At 37.7% G+C, this 17,831-nt stretch overlaps 1 protein-coding gene across 3 annotated transcripts; it reads right to left on the bottom strand.

Moving 5' to 3' along the window:
• Positions 1 to 205: 205 nt before the first annotated feature.
• Positions 206 to 17,248, bottom strand: LOC116463599 (cyclin-L1). Of its 3 annotated transcripts, none has more exons than XM_058434753.1 (11): positions 16,865 to 17,248; positions 16,475 to 16,549; positions 15,935 to 16,044; positions 10,073 to 10,193; positions 9,220 to 9,284; positions 7,330 to 7,429; positions 7,113 to 7,217; positions 6,886 to 7,027; positions 6,535 to 6,646; positions 6,337 to 6,435; positions 206 to 3,664 (listed from the first exon to the last, which is right to left on the bottom strand). In XM_058434753.1, exons 1-11 carry the CDS (start codon positions 17,165 to 17,167, stop codon positions 3,610 to 3,612), a joined length of 1,287 nt encoding a protein of 428 aa, XP_058290736.1. In that variant the 5' UTR covers positions 17,168 to 17,248; the 3' UTR covers positions 206 to 3,609. The 3 variants fall into 3 exon arrangements, with proteins under 3 accessions (XP_058290736.1, XP_032002675.1, XP_058290737.1); XM_032146784.2 differs by lacking the exon at positions 206 to 3,664 and adding an exon at positions 4,852 to 5,644; XM_058434754.1 differs by lacking the exons at positions 206 to 3,664; positions 6,337 to 6,435; positions 6,535 to 6,646; positions 6,886 to 7,027; positions 7,113 to 7,217 and having other exon boundaries at positions 7,422 to 8,973.
• Between the last annotated feature and the right edge of the window lie 583 nt (positions 17,249 to 17,831).

Here is a 17,831-nt window from a genome sequence, read left to right as displayed (position 1 = left end):
CCACCTCCTGGGTTCAAGCAATTCTGCCTCAGCCTCCCAAGTAGCTGGAATTATAGGCACCCGCCACCATGCCCGGCTAATTTTTTGGTATTTTTAGTAGAGATGAGGTTTCACCATGTTGACCAGGCTAGTTTCAAACTCCTGACCTCAAGTGATCCACCCACCTCAGCCTCCCAAAGTGTTAGGATTACAGGCATAAGCCACAGTGCTCAGCCATATTTTTATTTTTTAAGAGCAGCTAGAGGTCTAGGTTTTTAATGTAAATATTTCCAATTGAAAAATATCAGCCAGTTCATTTGTAACAAACATTGTACAACTCAAACAAAATACATGTGCAGGCCAGGATTTGGCTCAGGGCCCACCAGTTTGCTACCCGTAGGATGTTGTTTACATTTATGAACTCCAGGAACCTAGTCCTCTCTTTGTAAGAGGTACAGATGTTCACGGAAGGGTGACTGGACATGCCCATACGAAAGACAAGAAAGTGTGAATGATGATGAAGCCTTTAAAAAGAGTCACTCAGAGAACTGGTAGTATGTTAAATTCATTCATTCCTCAAGTAATATTTATTACATACCCTAATATGGGCCAGACACTCATAGGATTAGTTGAGGGACATACAATAACGAATGAACTACAGACCTGCCCCTCCCTTACAAGCTTACATTCTAATGAGGAAGAGATTAAATGATAAAGTAAATTTCAGTTAGTGGTAAGCATTATGAAAAAATTAGTGCTGGCTAAGGGATAGAACATGATAGGGGTGTTTAGAGAGGCTTATTTAGAAGGGGTGGTGAAAGCAGCCCCTCTGGAGAGGACTGCAGAGTGGGACCTGAATAAAGACTATCTCTGAGACAGAAACATCCCCACATGAGGATGGCAATAAAGGCTCAGGAAGAGATGTGCACATACAAGGAACAGAAAAAGCGAGGTTGATGGGAGAGGCTGGCAACGGGCATTTTACAGAGTGATATGGGAAACCACTGGAGGCTTTATATATTAGAGCAATGTGATTAACACTTTAAATAGATCATTTTACCTACTGTTCAAAGAAAGGATTGTGGCAAAGGCATGACAGAAATCGGACTATACCTACCAGAAAAGTGATATGTGATACAGGGAAATTTGATGAGCTATAAAAGCAGGCAGGGTAGGAATTTTCTCCGTACTTAGAACTGGGTTAGAATTATATTGAACATAGATGGCAAAAGCAGAAGGGAGAAGAGGACACCTGGAATCAAAGAGCCTAAGCAGTTTTGCATGCCTTAATTATGAAAGTCTTGTACTGTTCAAGATTTTCTATAAGGTACATACATTATTGAAGGTATTGTATTAGTATTAGTGGAGCATTCTCAAACAGCTGTCTTTTGAATTATGTTTGAGTGGTAGAATTCAAACTTTTCTGAATATTTGAGTGTGTTCCAATGTGAAGTTTGGATTGCAATGGTAAAAATAAATCCTATTTGCCCAACACATACACTACATAAAATGTTGTAAGGGCCAGTAGACAAGAGGTAAAATAACTTGTCAAGTCACTGTGAAGGAATGATTTAAAATGCAGAGCTGACATGAAGTCTATGTTCCGTGTAATAGACGGAAATGTTCAAATGATTACAAAGCCAGGCTTTGAACAAACGGAAGTGTTCAAATGGTTAGAACATCAGGCTGTGGCTTCCAGCCTTAGAGTGAAAGGGATGAGGGGCTCAAGGCCCACACAATGAACGCTGCTCCGTTCCAATTTCCACATAGGGAAGTGATGTTCCTCTTATCAAACCTCATGCACATTCTGTCTCTCCGAACCCTTCAATATGCCCATGCGTAAGACCCTCAATATGTCCATGCTTTTAACTTCATTTTTAAAAATCTAGTATGTAAATGTTGAAACTTATCTTCATAACCTATTACAGTTCATGAGTTAAGAAATGGCTCTTAGAACAAATTATTGTTATGAAATTATTTTTTGAAAACTTTCATGAAAACTGAATGTTTTAAGTAAGCTTTTGATGCAGACTGGTGTTAATAATGGGGTTATAAGTGGCAACACTTAAAAGCTATTAAAGCAAAACCTAGAACTTCAGTTCTAAGAATGTAATTTTTATGTTCACTTTGTTTTAAAATGGGAATATGGTTAAGAATTTCACTAGTCTTTAAACTAAAGATACCAACTGCAAAGGACAAATGTAGTGTTCCATAACATGAAAGGACTTGTACTAAAAATCAGGATTTTGCCGGGCGCGGTGGCTCATGCCTGTAATCCTAGCACTTTGGGAGGCGAGGCAGGTGGATCACAAAGTGAGGAGATCGAGACCATCCTGGCTAACACAGGTGAAACCCCGTCTCTACTAAAAACACAAAAAAATTAGCCAGGTGTGGTGGAGGGAGTCTGTAGTCCCAGCTACTCAGGAGGCTGAGGCAGGAGAATGGTGTGAACCTGGGAGGGGGAGCTTGCAGTGAGCCAAGATCACGCCACTGCACTCCAGCCTGGGAGACGGAGCGAGACTACTTCATCTCAAAGAAAAAAAGGGTTTTAATTTGTGGGTCATTTAAAGAAAAAAAGTATCAGGATCATTAGGACAAATAACATTTTCATTGCTGTAATGGGCCAACCAAAACATGAGACAGAGAACAGAGGGAAAAACAGATACAAAAGCCGGTGAGGTACAAGCACCAATGGATAAGAACTGAGAACCCAGTAAAATACCTGGTGGATGAGGCAGCAACCTAGTTTTCAGTTCTAAAATAACAGTCTGGGTGTCCAGGCTTCTAATTCCAAACACGTAAAAAAATTAAACCTGAATCTGATCAAGCCTCAAGATCTACCAGTTTACCACACAGTGGACAGAAAAATGTGTTCAGTGACAGCACAGAGTTACAATGAACAAACCCAGAAGGTGAAAAATCCTTCAGGACATGACCCAATTTCTTCAAATAAGAAATATGGAGAAGCCTGTGGTTAAAGCCAATGCAACATATCTGGACTTTGAACAAATCAGTTAAAACAAATTAGAGATGAGGGCTCTCTGGATACTGACAGGGGTAGTAAGGCATTACTTTTAACTCTTACAATAAAGCTATATGGTTATGTTTTAAAAATCCTCAACCTTGTGGACTGAAACACTTGGGAACAAACTTTACTTGTATGGGATTTTCTTCCCAATGGCAAGGGTGGGAGGTGAAGTGGTGAATTGGTGGGGTACCGATTAAGTTCTGCTAATCATTATTTTTGGAGTTAATAAACAGGTATTATGGGTATTACACAACTTTGTTTCTCAAAATAAGTTTGAAAATCAGTATTACTTTTAGAGAGTTTTTAAATAGCCATAGAGCAGCATGAGGTTAACATCCTGACAACTTAGAAAACGGATTCAGTAACAGACAGTAAGACAAAAATCATGACCCTAAAAAAGATCTTTGCCTAGCCCACAAAGCCACCTCTAAAAACACCTTTAACATACAAACCTCATTCCACATGCAGGTGTATCCTCCACAACTCCCCATCTTCACAAACAACCCTCACCCACAGCACTCCTATTTCCAGGCAAAGATTAGGGACATAAGTAATTTCAATACTATTAAGAATTTAATACTTGGGAGGCTGAGGTGGGAGGATCACTTGAGGCCAGGAGTTCGTGACCGACCTGGGCAACGTAGCAAGACCTCGTCTCTAAAAAAAAAAAAAAAAAAAGTTAAAAAAAAAAAATCAAGATTAATTTGCTAATAGGGCCTTTGCTGACATTTGCCTTTGCCTTTCTTCAATGTCTGTCTTGTAAAGGAAACAAACTGTTTAGCATTTAGAAGCAGTTAGCTTTTCAGAAATAACAATTTATAATTCAGCAATGTGTATTACAAATCATGCAGAAAGAAGTCTTAATGAACTATCTACCCTCTTTCAAGCATGAAGTGGCTAACTTATGCTGGGTCTTGTTAGTTTCTGGTTAGTCTTTATAGTTAGAACTATAACTGATTTAAGTAGCACACCCAACACTTTCATATCCTAATGAATCTTATCTCCTTCAAAGGAGTTGCCTTGTGAAGCTATTTTTCCAGCCTCCACCATCTGCCATTGGTGAACACATTTTAAGTCTTTGGAATCCTCTTCAGAAGCTGTAACTTTATTTTTAAATATATCCTTAGCAGTAATACATCTTCCTCTTTGTGGGTGTATTTTATTTCTTGAAACAGCCAACAAATCACTTGGAGCCAAGTCTAGTGGACAATTAAAGTAGGTAAAATAAATGTAATGGAGACCTTAGTGTAATTATAAAGCAATGCAACATTTTGATTCTGTAAACTGATTTCCAAAATGTTGAAAAAAATACTAAATGTGAGTAACTTTAAAACATTCATTTGGATAGAAATTCTGGCTTTTTCATCAAAACTTCACTTCTTTGTGATCAGCTTGTATTCTATCAACCACTCAAGGTCAGGGGCCTCATCTTTTCTCCTAGCCTACGTAAAAGTCGTAACATTAAATGCCTAAATTATACGGAACTGTTAAAGCTCAATAGTTACTAAGTTTTGGTTCATTCAGTAGGGTACCTCATTTCAGAAATAGTACTTAAATCTGGCTCAAAATTACCTTATGATACCATTCAAAAGCAAATCAGGTTTTTTGGTTTAGTGTTACAATATAACATTTAATTCTACATTGTTGGGCAACTCCCATTTACTTTTTCCATATATACAGTGAAGACTTACAATAACTCACAATGCAGTTAAGAATTGCATTTTAATAATCTCAAACTACCATCTAATGGAGGAAAGAATAAGTTTGTCAGAAAACCAGTACAGCCATTTTGCTATTAAAATTTTCCTTTTTAATAATTTATTTAAATAAGGTATTTGAAGCAGTTTAGAAAAAACAAGATTTGTATTTTATTTCCTTGTAAAAATCTTTACACATGCAGACAAACCAGTGTTAAGAAAGTATTCACCATCATTTAAACAAATAACCACTTAAATAGAACAGTGTCTGCAATTTTATCTGTATAAAAATAAGATACATTTTTACAGAATTCACGCTCCAGTTCTTATAGCAATAAACAATACACAACTATAATAAAGTACAATTGAACCTGACCATGGTTTTTAATTAGATACTGCTAGGGCATTTTAATGTGCAAAAAAATTAACATAGTTCTTTTCAAAAGAAACTGTCCTCAGTGTTCTAGAGACCTAGAGGGTTTCAAGAAATCAAATCCTAATCAGTTTGCGTTTAATGTTTTGATTGAGTCCATACATCACACTGCAGATAGGCAAAACCAAGAACTGATGCAGGCTCAAGGGAAGAGAAAGTCAGCGCCTGTGCCTGCCATGTCCTGAGCGACTGCCACCATGGTGCTTGCTTTTATGGGACCTCTCAAAGGAGCGAGATCGTTCACGCCTGTCCCTATGATGTCCCCTTTCATGCCTGTGTTTCTTGGCTGCATCTGAGTGATCCCGAGACTTGCTCTGAGATCGAGAACGAGATTTTTTCCTTTTATGACCATGTCTGTTTGAACTTTTTAAATCATCTCTGGTATGCTTGACCTTAAGGTGAGGAGAACCATGATTATGATGTCTTCGAGGGCTTTCACTGTGACTGCGGGACCTGCTTCTTGATCTCGAGCTGTATGTTCCAGATCGACTCCGCCTATTATTATAGCTTAGATAATAAAAATTTGAAGTTTAAGTTCAGTTTCTATGGGGAACAGATTATTCTGGTGGTTGCTCATAACAGGTTCAAAACAAAACTACCAGCTACATAAATGACAAACCAGAACTTTTCAAAATCTCCCCACCCCTCACTGCTGTATGCCCAAGCCTATATATAACATATTAAATCTTAAGCAAATGTTCTTATGTCTCTATTCCGAGGGGAGTAATTAGCAATTTTTATAGTGTCCTAGAGCTATGCTTTTTATTAAATATCTCCCACATGTTCAAAAGACATTGAAGAGCCACGAGGAGCCAACAATCTAATTACAGGCCTAAGGAAGATTCATTGACTGGTTAATTTGATTATTGGTTATTAATAAGGGGTTAATGAAATACATTTTCTAACTGAAATTAAAAAAAAAAAGAAGTTTTCACATTATGAACAATACTATGGCCCTCAAGCACTTTGTGGGTAGCTCCTACACTTCTCCAAAAAACATGGGAGAAAATATAACAGAATGCCATTAAGATACTCTATGTCCAGAATATGTCCAAACTCATTTCTCATAATTTGCCTCATATTAAAAGCCTAATTCTAACCTAACTTTGAAAATAATCTATGTTCAATTTTTAAAGAAAAAGCAATAAACCTTTAAAAACTCCAAATAAGACTGCTTAACTAAGAAAACATTTACTTACTGTCTTCTTGGAGTATGTGATCTAGAACGTGATCGTGTTCTTGACCTTGATCGACTTGCACTTCTGCTATTTCTACTTCTCTTGCTGTCTTTTCTTACACTTCAAAAAATCATGACATATTAGTTACAAACTTAGTGTGTTAAAAAGTAAACACATAAAAGATTCCTCAAGCCTGTTTTCCAGCCCAAGTATACTCACCCATTGTAAGGGCTTTTGGAAGCCTGTTGTCTATCCTCAGGTTCTTTTTTGACTGTCTTCACATTAATGGAGATTGGTGATTTCTCTTCAGCTTTTACTTCTCTTGGCGATGCTTTTAAAAGACATAATAATAACATGTTAACTACTGGATTTAACAGACGGCCAAAAGTTATTTCTAAATGTAACTCAAAGTACCATGCTTCCGCTTCCATGTTAGTTGACTGCCATGAGAGAACACAGTAGCAGTTTCTTAACATCATTTTTCTCTATGCAACTTTCAAATGTAACAGCTCTCTAATAAAGACACACTTTCAGTGCCCCCAAGTCATTTTAATTCTAAATACATCTTACATGGCTTGGAGGCTGGAGAAAATCCACCCAGGGTCGAAAGGGCTGGAGTTCCATCTGGATTCAATCCCTTTGCTTTTAATTTGGCTTCTTGTAAGGCTACTTTTCTTTTTTCTACTTCTTTTTCCAGTAATTCGTAGTTGGGCTGTTGGAGAAAAAAAGTTAGTATTTCTTTCTCAGAGTAGCTTAGACTCTTAACATGTTGGCACAAACGAGTAAATACAGAATACCTTTTTTCTGGTATAAAGCCTAAGCGTTTCTATGCAGATTTCCTGGATTTCCTCTTCTGTAGTACCAAAAAGAAGAAACCAATGGGGACGAGTTGGCAATGGAATCTAAACCATAAGAACAGAATGTTTTAAATTAAATTTTTGCTAAATCTGTATTGGAACCACCGAAAATTTGTGTGATTTATCCTGCAGAACAAAATGGGAAATATACACCTACCTGAAGTGCTCTAGCTGCAAGGTAGATGCAAGCACATGCTATAGTCTCTGGTTGAAATCGAACAAACACATTGGTTCGAAGACTGTCATTCATGTAATTCCTGAAAAATATTTCAACTATAAGCTTGCATGTAAACAAACCATTTCTTCTGAAGCTTACATTAAATTGGAGACTCAATCTACTTTATTCTTTTTTCTTCTCTTATTTATATTCACATCCTCATATTCTAGCATAAAACAACTCTTAACAAAAAAATCAGTTAGCAATAAGAATTTAATACTAGGACCATATGCAATTTTCCTATATATGAGCGAAGCCCTTTTAAATTACTTCGTATTACAATCCAAACTAGAAATTACTTCTAAAGTTAATATATTTCTGTAAAAAGCAATGCTTTTACAGTCAATTTTGACACGATTAGTTTCAGAAATGATAAACCACTCCAATAATACTTCAAGCCATTAATTACTGACCATCTCTCCTTTATCCACAATAAAAGCAGTGTCAACCAAGTTCTTTTCAAAAGCTCAAAATACCGTTAACAGGGGTAAAAAGGCATTTTCAGTAAGTACCAAGTTAAACTTATATTAAGAAAGCTAAGATACTTAGAAAATCTAGATAGGGAAGTCAAGAGCAATAAACACATATAATGGCCTTGTTTACATACCTTTTTTGTGACTATGTAAAAGAGATAAACTATTTCAGTTAAAAAATTGCTGAACTTTTATTAATGAACCCTCCCCACAACATTCCTAAACTATTAAAGAAATTTTACAGGTAATTTAAAAGGTTAAGCTGAAATTAAATGGACTATTTCTTAAAAATCCTAAACCATGAGAACTGCTATAATCCATTTTATGCAACACATACTTAAAATGTCATGCATTTTATAAAAATGAGATTTTTCTAACATTACAAATATTTACTGAGTCCAAAAGAAGCATGGCAGTCATAAAAAGGACATCTTGCTGGGAAGCCCAGAATATAAAAATTACTTCACTAAGTCCTTCACATCAATAGTCTTAGGAAACAGTAGTTGTGACTGAACTACAAACTCCTTGGCTTGACCTTTAAATAAGCCAGCACTCCAAATCACACATCTGCATCTCAAGAAGTCCAAGTGCTAAAGCATTTAAGCAATATAATAGTAACATCTCTTTTAAAAATGAAGTGCTTCTTGCTTCTAATATTATTACCCGCAATACAGCCAAGCAGTTATACAAATTAAGCCAGTGTGGGAACTGGTGCCCATTTTAAGCTGCAAGTTTGCAGTCTCCTTTGGTAGAATTCATGCTATACACACTGAAAATAAAAATTTAGTCAAATTCCTAATAAGAAACCATTTAATTCATAATGGCTGCACAACAAATCTATCAAAAATGAACTATTCATTTTGATAGTTACAAGTATACATTAAATACATAGGCATGTCAAATAGTTACTTCTAGAAGCAAATATACAAATCCTTTTGACACCCCGACAGAACTAGAAGATGCTGCCAGATGGATATGGACCACTTCAGTGAATCTCGGATGAGAGCTTGCACTGGATTGGCTGGAGAGCAGGGTAGCCAATCAGGCCATCCTGAGGTCATGGGCTGAAGTGCAGAGGGCAGAGTTCTATGACTTACCATCATGGACTACCCTTTAATTAAAGAGTAGAAAAAAGAACAAAGTTAAATTGAGTTCTCCATTAAAAGTAATTAGTCAAGCCAAGAAAACAGGAAGCAGAAATAAGCATTATTTACCTTTTGGTTAAAAAAACAAAACAAAAAAACAACAAAAAGCCCCAAACAAACTTATCTCATTATTTTGGAAAGGGAAAACGAAACTTACTTTATTTCTGCTTCTGTTTTCCTGGCTAGGAAAGAAATCTAAAAAAGTGACTTACCAGGCAGTTTGAACCAGGGTTTGATTACGTTCACATTCTAAGACTTGTAAATACATAACAATGATCTGAAGGACAAGGAAAAAAACTCAATTTAGTATACTGGTAGTTCTTTTGGAGTAGAGTTCAATGAAAAAAGTAATTGAAAATGTTAGACTCAAGTTCTAATTGTGCATTGATAATACAGACCAATTTAAATGTACGTAAGATTCTAATGTGAACTGTTATATGACTAGATTTTATATAAATTACGAAGTATATTTCAAAATTGTACAGGAAAAAAGGCAATTAAAAGAATATTTTTCATTGGCACTTTACTATGTGATGGGCACCGTGCTAGATTATTTCACCTAATTTCCCAAGGTACATTTCTAGCCCAGGTAGTCCTGACCCGGGTAACTCACTCTACGGCTTATATTGATAATGAAAGCTAAGAGATGTTAGGAGAAACAAATTTCCAATAATGGTAACAGTGAGCAGCCAACACACTTAGACATTCTACTATGACGATAAGTGTGCCAGATACTTTTGCAGCTACACATTTTATTCCTTGTTATGAGGAACTTTACATCTCTGTTTTCTAGGTGGAAAAACTGGGACTTTAACCACAGAAACAAAAATAACTTCTCTATGAGCACACAATTAAGATTTAAGATTTGAACCTCCATTTTTGACTGTCATTTTACTGATAAATCTCAACATCCAAAAGAATGTTTTTCGATGAAGTCTGAACCTTTAAACGAATGCTTTTTAAAACCAAGGTTAACGCTCAGATAGAAACATAAATTCATATAAAATAGAATTTTTAGAAAAGTCCTAATACTTACGAACCCAATTTCTGTACTCTACAACTCACCTTATGAGGATGCTTGACATGAACACAAAATCCCAACTCCTTTAGCACCCTCCTCTCTGCTTTGATAACTTGATTTTTGGTGTTAATGTAGTTCTGATCAAGGATCAGGGGGCTTGGAGTCCTATAGTTTGTAAGAAATAAAATCAAAACTGTTTTGCACATCCAAAAAATTTTATTTGTGGCATCTCCATTTTCCCTTCCAACCAACTATTGGCAACAGAAACCAGCTTTTTAAACTCCTGCAAACAAGTTAAAGCATTAATCTTGTGCTGTCCAAGTTATGCTAATTAAATATATATATCTACGAGACTAAGTTCCTAAAGGAACTAACAATTCTGTAATGAAAAAAATTCACTCTAATGCTCTTGAATTCATCCCTGCCAACTTTTCCATTCTGCTTATATTCTAGGTGTGTGTGTATATATATACATATATATATATATATGTATATATATATATATATGTATTTAACTTTAGTGATAGCATGATTTGTTATCACAAACCTCAAAGTCTCTCCAAGAGACTTTCCACTGCCCAAAGTCATGTGCTCCAGGCTGGTCCGATGGTAGTGGGTTATCAGAACTTACTAATATCAGTGTCACTAAAGTTGGTATACAATCCCCCAATGCTATCTGACTGGCAAAACAAACAAACAAAACAACTAACGTGCTCCTAAGATTTACAGTACTATAAAGTCCTCATAAGATCATACTGATTTTTCACTCATTCTATATGGCCAAAATTTTTCAAAAGTTAGGGGGGAACAGTGGGTAGTTAATCCAGATTCCCCTCCAATGGGGTAATATGTTTTTAATAATTTGTTCTAAGAGCCTACCTCTTTAAAAAAGTAATCTGAAAACTAAAGATTCAGCTCAATTACCCAAGTAAATTAAAAATCGTATTTAAAACTCCACGTGACCCATGAGATCCAGGCCAAAATTTGGTCAGGGTTGCAGTTATTAGGCAATATGCTTTACTATTAACACAGAAGAGAATGAAGGGCCATAGTGAGGGAACCAGAACATATTCAAGGGCTCTGTACCAGACTAAATTTTGGTAATTCAGAAGTTTCTATAATACAGAAGGCTTATGTCAGTGGTTTAATGCTTTAAAAGTAGCACATTCAACTGATGTTATCCCCGAATGTTTTATTACATAGTTTAAAAACTTACAATAAAAGACAATCTTATTTATGTCTTACAATTCAAAACTGGTTTCTTCCTGAGAAGTTTCAGTCAAGAAAGGTTAAGGAATTGGGCTTTTGTTTTTTGTTGTTGGTCACGTCCGAAATTTACCCAAGTCCAACACATTCTTAGATCCAACCAACAAAAACTACAATTTTATCAAGACACTGATTATATGGTAAGTTTACAAGTAGAATACTTCAATATTTTTGTCCATACTCAGTTCATTTTCAGTCAAAAGACAAGAGTCTTTGCTCTAGGCAGAACACACGATCTATTTTTAAGACAGTCATCCTCTCTACCCCAATGCACACCAGATCCAGAAAAATGTAATCTCATATTTTTAAAACAAAAATCTATTTCAACACATGCACTGAAGGTTAGAAAACAATCTGCGATGAACTTCATTACCCCTATGATAACAGAGTAAAAAGTCAGTTATTATACATTTTCCTTATTTTCTTCCATTTAAAAATATTACAGAAACTGGAAAGCTTACTAAACAAAAATTGGCAGAGCTGACAAGATAAAAGACAGCTGTTACTTAAAATGGCCTTCACTCAGTTCCATTCCTCACACCTATGAGGAATGAGGCCACCAGCTGGCCTCATTGAGCTGCTTTCTAATATTAACGTGTAATGATGAATCCATTTTATCAGCTACAAATTGCTCTTTGGAAAATAAGTCAAACGTAATTCTCATGAAAACAACCTATCTCTCCCTCCATATATATACATATACGTGTATATATATGTATATACGTGTGTGTATATATATATATATATACACATACATACAAACAAACATATTCCAAAGATCTTAAGTTCTATGATCAGGTTTTATCATCATAGGAAATTTGGAAAAAAGTTAAACCAACCTCAGCCTCTTTTTAACTTATGGCTGTGTTATCTAATGGCTCTCCTTAACTGTCATTAAGAGATAAAATAGCTCCAGTGTTACAGCTGCACACCGTTTTAACTCTTAACCCCTTGCAATCCAGACAGAAGACGGTATCATCAAAATCCCTAGTAAAATGTAATTTTATGAAAACATAGTTGTCTCATTTTTCTCCATTTGTTAATAAAAATTATCTATACCTCTTCAGATAACCTGCTTTAGGAACTGCCTTCAAAGGGTGATATAATTGATTTGTTCTTGCAATTAAAGAAGCTAAATATTTGTTTGAATTATAGCTACTATTTAGTCCCAAATCAGACTTAATGATGCCATGTTCTTTGTTTTTGTGTCAAAATTCCAATGACATCAAAATAGATTTAAGAAAACCAAACCCATTATTTACTATAATTCAATATATACTTAACTTCTTGCTTAATCCTGCTATTTATTACCTGCAATTTTCAAAGTTAACTTTGTGGGTACATAACCTAAAACGAGACACCTTTATTTTGTTCAGAATTGGTTCTACCTCACAAATCAATGGTGCACCCGTAATTTACAACTACCTGGTAGAGATTACTTTGTATCATAAATTTAAAAAATATATCTCCATCAATCAGAAGTAAACAAAGTCTCAAAGTATAAATTAGTACTTTCTGTTGCAGCAAGCACATTAAATTAAGGCCTGCTAGAATTTCTTCCTCCCCAATCAGGTAAACTTTCTTTGCCAATAAAGTTTGAGGAGGTGGCATTTTAAAATCTCTTTAAAATAGAAGTCTTCATCTATTCAGAGAAAACTCAAAAATAATTTTCATTATCAACACACAAACTAACTCAACCTCTGCTTTAAGTTTCTATTGTCCAATTTTTCTGATTTATACGAGAATTATTTTCAGCATTAGAAAATCCTGGTCTTTGGTCATTAGAAGTTTATTATTATGGTTTGTTAGAGGAGCTATTTTCCTTTAGCATGATTATGTAATTGACACATAACTCAACAACAACAAAAATTACAAAGTCCAAACATGGTTAGTCTCATTTATGTGTTACAAAGACTGAGAAATTTTGGAACCAGGTCTTCAATAGACTATAACAGATTGGTAGTTTACAAAGAGGCATACTGCCAAGCAATATACAAAAATTTGTAATGCCTACTTAAAAGTAGAAACATCCTTTATAGGTATTTAAACAAACTGAAGGCCACCTTGTAGAGCCACAGAATTATACAGTAGAAAGGTGGCAGACTAAATGACATCACTTAACACCCTTCCAATTCTTACCTATCCAACTTTTATTATCTATGGATACACTGAAAATACATCATATTTACTAATGAGAATGGTTAAACCAGTCTTTGAAAATTTTAATACGCTGCATCTCAAAAGTAAATATTTGGAAACTACGACAATGAAAAAGCAATCCCCCTCTAAATTTAGCCGTTTATTGTGAACTTATAATATCGAACCACAAAATACTGAAGGAGGAATAGGCCAAACAATCCAGGTTGGGGACTAAGTACTGGTACTTTTTAAAAAGCTCCTCTGCTAATTCTCAGTGTGTAGCCAGGCTGAAGAGACCAATGACCTACAAGCGACATGAATAATGTACCTCCACTGTAATTGTCAAAGTCACACTACAACTTAAAGTTATGAATAAACTAGATTAAAACAAATAGCATCATTAAGACAAGTGAGATGCTTTACGTAACTAATGTATAATACTGATAGTACTTTCTAATGACATTAACCTATGCAAAAATAAATACAAAGCTATAGTTCTAATAACTTGGACAGCAAAGACAAAAGCTTATAACAAGAAACAGGAGTTTTTCTAAATGGTTCACCAGTGGCCAACCTGTTAGTCCCCGATTCCAGTGACCTATTCTCAGAGCACTGGCTTCTCCTTGGGGATTTTCGATACTTCACTCACTGTTGCCATGACGACAGCTTCATCTCTATGTACCACTCCACATCACCCAGGCTTTGGTAAATGTAGCTGGTCGCTGTATAGTCGGTTGCAAGGGAAAAAAGAGTTGAAGTTAATAACATATACAAGTTACCTGCTTGAGTAAACTTGTAATATGCATAGAAACACTTTTACATCCTGCTTTAAAAAAAGGCTTCCATGCAATTAACAACTCCTTTTAAATTTTGCTATAATCAGACTTCTAAGATTGAAACAAAATCAGTTTCTCTGTAATAATGACCCAAAAAACAAAGTTACATCAGACACAACAATCAAGTGAGATTATATTATTTTAAATTCCATGGTTTTTACAGTTAAGACCTATTCTGACATCAACAAAGAAAACTCTTTAGTCTCACAGAAAAATTCCACAAAAGATAATCATGTGATTACATAATAGTTGGCTCAATGGTTCAAAGAATACTAGAAAACCATTTCCTTTAAGCAAAGAGAAACCTTTGACTAAAGACAGAGCCTTGTATTAGTGTCATTACTTTAAACATCCTGAAGAATCAGCCAGGTATCTAAATACAGATTTAAGCTCAGACCATACCAAAGACCAATTTGAAATCTTCCCAATTCCCAGGGACTCATCAACAAACTAAAAGATACTTTAGAATTTAAAAATTACTCTATCCCTGGACACAGTTAAGGTGAATGAGAAAAGATGGGGGAGAAAAACTATGTAGGAAAACTGTTTCAGACTTTTTGACTAGGATACTCTTTTTTTAAAAAAGAACTGTCTGTAGACTCACAGAATAGACTAGTCATCTTAAAGTTGCTTTAATATTTGCTTGTCTGAATAGTTCCATTACTGCCAACTTACAGATTCAGCCAATAAGGACTACTCATGTAGGATACTAACAGCACTAACCAACATACCCAACCCCCAGAACAACTTATAATCCTTTTAATAACTTCCTTTCAAACTCAGTACAATTTGCCTAACATCACTACAATTCCTTAAAGAGTGAATGCAAAAACTATTCTACACCAAATATATCATTCTGCAGCATGTACTGGAAGTCACCTGTAGATGCAGGAAGTCCTGCAACAAACTTTTTGGTACTGCCTCACAGGAACACATAAGTCCACATAAAATTATGTTACCACAACACCTAGGAGATACTATTTCAGTCTCTGTATTTTCTTACAACATCAAATAAATGGCCCTATCTAAATGCAACCCAATCAATCTTACTTGTTAAGTTTCTAACCCACTCACTGAGACTGTATCTGACCAAAACAAAATACCTGTTTAATCCCTTTGACTTCAAACTTCAAACTTTATCATCCTGCAGTCCTTTCAGATCCGGTATTATTCGATTTATCGTAGTTCAATGTTGAGAAGTACTCTAACAAAAGCCAACCTCGATTGATAAAGAATTAACTGGGACTTCGAGTAGAAAAACAATCTACACAGAACTTTGCCACAATATTAACTTAAACTACAGTGTTTAAACTTCCAGCCTTCAGTCTTCCAGAGAGGGGAGAGGAAAAATAACTTACAGAATACACTCACACTTGAGCCAAATGTACTCCCTTTCTTGTTTAATCTTAAGCCACAGGCCTGGCTTCACAGCACTGTTAGGATTGTCCATAAATGCAACTGCCTCTACAAACTTTAGATAACCGGTTAATTATGTTTCTTTTTTCAAATTATTTTAAATATCAGTGTTCCTATATGAACTTTAACACCTAAAGTCCGTTTTCTTTTGCATCCGTATTCACTTGAGAGGAAAGATGTTTTGATTTGATGACTGGTGCACGGTACAGCAGTAGCAAGAGATGCTATGTTCAATAATGCCAATCTTACCTTTTTCCTCTTAACTGGCGGAGGTGGTGGAATACATTAATCACATCTCTTATTCTTCTAGGTGCTTCTTCGATTTTTGATGCAAGATTAATACAAGCCATAGCAACAATCTGAAAGAACCCATGAGCCACAAAAGCCATTGTTAGATTAAACTCACTTTGAAGAATAAACTTTAGAACATAAGTGGGACAACTTTCAGTAAAATTAGAAAGGACATCTCTATGCCATAAGCCTACCAGCTATGCTAGTACTATACTTTTTTGTTGTTTCATTCATCTTAATTTTGGTTCCAGAGTCAAGCTCAATCTTACAGGAGTTCTGCATTTGGTTGAAAACTGTACTTCTCGTTAAGAGGGCACTTAGGCTCGGGATCGATTTTGAACCACACTATAAAGGTTTCCACTTCCTGGCGAGTGAGAAGTAGGTACAAAGGCCTAAACTAAACCACTCCCTTTCTGGAATAGCTGGCTGCTGACACTACCCCTACTCTGCCCATTTCCGGATGAAAAAATCCCTTTTACCCGCCGCCGCTGTGCTTACCTCGAAACTGTGTTTGACGAAAGATTTGGAGTAGAAAAAACGATGAAACAACACCTGCCCCGTTGCCATCGCCACCTGCAGACAAGAAAGGAGAACGGAAGCGCAGGGGTCAGGCGGGCCCGCTCCAAGCGCCGCCGCCATTTTGTGCCGCCGATCGCTTCCCTTTCCCCTCCCGCCGCCGCGGCCGCCGCCGCGAACAGCCAGCTGCCAAGTCCTCCCTCCGCCTCCGCAGCCCCCCGCCCCGGCACGCCCCAGCCCCGGCTGGGCCCCGAACAGGAAAGCCTGAGGGAGCTGTCCCCACCCTCCCGGGGCACGGTGATACTGGCATGCGGCGTAGGGGACGGAGGGGAGGAGAGGAGCGCCGGGCCGGCCCGGGGCCGAAGCACTGACCTGCGGCAGCCGGAGGAGAATGCCGGCGGCCTGGATGAGCTCGCAGCCCAGGATGCGTAAGTCCGTCTCGCTGGGCAGGTCGAGCCCGTCCTGCATGGAGGGGGTGGGCGAGAGCCTCTCCTCCGGAATCAGAGAGTGGTCGATGGTAAGTGAAACTTCCGAGTACAGGCGATCGCCGATCAGGATCCCTCCCGTCGTGGTCGTCGTCGTGGTCGTGGTTCCGGAGCTGGAGCCGCCCGCGCTTGGAGCGGCCGATGAGGCGGCGGCAGCAGCAGTAGCTGTCGTATGAGGCCCGGACGCCATAGTCTTAGCGAGCCGCACGCAAGCCCAACGCAGCCGGAACCCGAAACAGGACTAACCAGCGTTCTCGGCGCGACGGATATTCCCGTGACCGCCGGGTTCTGGGCCGCTTCACGCCGCGTGCGCTTCCGCCCTGACGTCACCACGCCGGGCCGCCGCGCGCCAACTAGTCCCTCCAGGCCGCGCCTCCGCCCTCGGCAACTGGGCCTGCTAGGGGAGTGTTGGGTGCTGCGACAGACTTTGGGGTCCTCAGAGGCTAAGGAGGCCTTCTCTAGCCAAGGCCGGTCGAAACCACCTTCTTTGTGATACTTAGCCACACGAATAACGGAGCTTTACAAGATCCCTTATACCCAAAATAGAGGTGGCAGCATTGGCTAGCATCTCTGCGCCCCTTCGCCCTGCATTCCGGCCTCTTCCTTTAGCCTCGGCGCGGCTTGTGTTCCGCGTGTAACAAGGGAAGTGGCTGCCGACCTGAGCGCGCTTTGGCGGGTGGAAGTGGTGACTTTGTTGTCGTGTGTGGACGAATGTGTAATATAAAGTGACCCTCAAGGAATCTGGAGAGGGCTGCTTTACAGTATTTGAAGAACACAGGGCTGTGGACCGTATCGGTTCCCAAATGAAAGCTCCCCGGGGAGCGTGTTTTTGCCAGTGTGGGGAAGTAGGGCGG

Source organism: Hylobates moloch, unplaced genomic scaffold (assembly GCF_009828535.3).
Source record: "Hylobates moloch isolate HMO894 unplaced genomic scaffold, HMol_V3 SCAFFOLD_44, whole genome shotgun sequence".
NCBI classification, from domain to species: domain Eukaryota; kingdom Metazoa; phylum Chordata; class Mammalia; order Primates; family Hylobatidae; genus Hylobates; species Hylobates moloch.
Note: the sequence above shows the minus strand (reverse complement) of the source record. Positions and strands in the feature narration are given on the sequence as shown.

What these genes read in the sequence shown, in the direction of transcription:
- LOC116463599 (XM_032146784.2), bottom strand. Translation starts at nt 17,167, where the DNA reads ATGGCGTCCGGGCCTCATACGACAGCTACTGCTGCTGCCGCCGCCTCA. An exon ending in TCGTCAAACACAGTTTCGAG is followed by an intron (nt 16,045 to 16,474) that starts GTAAGCACAGCG and finishes GGGTTCTTTCAG; the next exon opens with ATTGTTGCTATGGCTTGTAT. An exon ending in CGCCAGTTAAGAGGAAAAAG is followed by an intron (nt 10,194 to 15,934) that starts GTAAGATTGGCA and finishes TACAAACTATAG; the next exon opens with GACTCCAAGCCCCCTGATCC.